The sequence below is a fragment of the Octopus sinensis genome, linkage group LG5 (assembly GCF_006345805.1).
Source record: "Octopus sinensis linkage group LG5, ASM634580v1, whole genome shotgun sequence".
In the NCBI taxonomy this organism is placed as follows: Eukaryota; Metazoa; Mollusca; class Cephalopoda; order Octopoda; family Octopodidae; genus Octopus; species Octopus sinensis.
This window is the reverse complement of record NC_043001.1, coordinates 29,578,163-29,580,662: the sequence shown is the minus strand read 5'-3', so window position 1 is coordinate 29,580,662 and position 2,500 is coordinate 29,578,163. Positions and strand designations below refer to the sequence as shown.

Here is a 2,500-nt window from a genome sequence, read left to right as displayed (position 1 = left end):
ATAAACACACACAACGCCCGGTCTGGGAATCAAAACCGTGATCCTCTGACCACGAGTCCGCTGCCCTAACCACTGGGCCATTGCACCTCCACATTACTAATAAGTCAATTATATTTTTTTTCTTTTAGGTAAACTAGAGCAAGTACAGTTATATACCTTGCTCAAGGGCTCAGTACAATGCTTAGCGAGTGAAAAGGAAATTGCAATCCTTTAGTCTGAGATTCAATACTACTATTAAGTTTCATAGCAATTATGTTACTCATTTACTCATTTACTTGTTTCAGTCATTTGACTGTGGCCATGCTAGAGCACTGCCTTTAATCGAGCAAATCGACCCCAGGACTTATTCTTTGTAAGCCTAGTACTTATTCTATCGGTCTCTTTTGCCAAACTGCTAAGTTACGGGGACGTAAACACACCAGCATCAGTTGTCAAGCGATGTTGCGGAGGACAAACACAGATACCCAAACATACACACATATATATATATACATATATACGACAGGCTTCTTTCAGTTTCCGTCTACCAAATCCACTCACAAGGCTTTGGTCGGCCCGAGGCTATAGTAGAAGACACTTGCCCAAAGTGCCACACAGTGGGACTGAACCCAGAACCATGTGGTTGGTTAGCAAGCTACTTACTACACAGCCACTCCTACGCTTAATTCATTGTTGCTAATTCATTTTATAAATCCCGAATTTATTTTATCTTTTATTTGTTCAGAACTTCCGCATGAGACATATAGATTTTTAGTTTTGACCAATTTCAAAATGTTCACATTGAAATTAAAATTTTCCTTGATAAATTTATATAAAAAACACTTGTTAAGTTATGTTCCTAACACAATCTTAATAAAAAAATGATTTATAATAGTCAATCGAAATTGATCAACATCCAAACGTGGCCGTTGCCAGCGCCGCCCCAACTGGACTTTGTGCCGGTGGCACGTAAAAAGCACCATCTGATCGTGGCCATTTGCCAGCTCATCTGGCACCTGTGTCAGTGGCACGTTAAAAAGCATCCACTACACTCACAGAGTGGTTGGCGTTAGGAAGGTCTTCCAGCCGTAGAAACATTGCCAGATCAGACTGGGCCTGGTGCAGCCTTCTGGCTTCCCAGATCCCAGTTGAACCATCTAACCCATGCTAGCATGGAAAGCGGATGCTAAACGATGATGATGATGATGAATTCCTTTGAATTCTTGATTATTTTTCACATTAATTTGAAACAGATAGATAGTCTAGAAATATTTCAAACACGAAAGATTTTGAAAGTGGTTTAATTATAGTATTTTGTTTTGTTTTTATTGATCATCTGTCTAATTAGGAAAGTCTCACTCACAACAGACTAAAACATTTTGCCCACATCGTCTCTGCACTCTAACTATTCTATTTCTACAATAACATTCTTTGCTGCTCTGTATTAGTTAGTTACATAGCCCCTTTAACAAGGCCCACTTGAGACAGGTATTCAAACTGAACATCAAGTCTCACTTGTCTCAGAAGGTCAGTGAAGGCAATATGATTAACGATGGCCTCAACATACAATCAGCCATTTGTCTCAACATTAATGTAGTCAACCATTGCCTCACATACAGTTAATTATTTGCCTCAAAATACAGTTACTAGTAAACTTAATGATTTTTACTCATTTTCCTATTTTGCTTTTATATAATTCTTAATAAATTGATATATCATGATCTTTTTTAGCTAAATATCCGTGTTCGCAATATTAACCCCAATTGTGATCAATTTGAAATACTGACAATCAACATAGAAAGAAACCAATTTGGACCTCAGTGGGGATCTCTTCCTCCATTTTTGGCTACTGTTTATGAAGACCATTCACTCAGAACACCAGTATATTCTCTAAGGGCAACAGATAACGATCAGGTATGTACACTTTGGTTGTTTTATTTTCATTTCAGGGATGTTTACCAAGAAGGTGTTTTTACAAGCTTCTTTTGTGGTTTACCTCAGGTCTGTCTTAATCCTGCATGTTTAATTATTAAAGGTGTTTCATCCAAAACTATTCCATCTTTTCAAGGTTTGTATTATCCAGTGTGTATTTATTACATAATGGAAAAGGTATTAAATTACCAATTCATACTTATAAGTTCATATCTACTTCAAGTGTTTCTTTCTAATAATCCACAACTTACTTCAGCTAATTGCAAAAGATAATTGATGATTTTGTTGTTGCTTATCCCCAGATGACCCCAAATTGAGCAGACTTATAGCCAAAGGTATTCTTGCCATTTTCACCCCATCTCTTTAGGAGTGTCAAGAACCACATTATCTATTGCATTCTTTCTTTCTTTAAGACAGATGTGAATTAAGGGATACTTGGCTGCTAATTCTAGCAAGTCAAGTGACCATATAGAGACTTCTGCATTGTCTTATAGAGCCTGACTCATTGGTTCTCAGTGAAGAATAGTTATGTCTTCTGGAAACGGTACATGTAATAGACTTAATATACATTACTAAAATGGAATTCATT

The 2,500-nt window shown here is 37.0% G+C and overlaps 1 protein-coding gene across 1 annotated transcript in view; it reads left to right on the top strand.

Moving 5' to 3' along the window:
• Positions 1 to 2,500, top strand: part of LOC115211772 — a 412,137-nt gene that overhangs the window by 264,060 nt on the left and 145,577 nt on the right. The window contains exon 86 of the mRNA XM_036503112.1: positions 1,711 to 1,893. Within this exon, the coding sequence (XP_036359005.1) occupies positions 1,711 to 1,893 (183 nt within the window). The remainder of the gene's footprint in view (positions 1 to 1,710; positions 1,894 to 2,500) is intronic.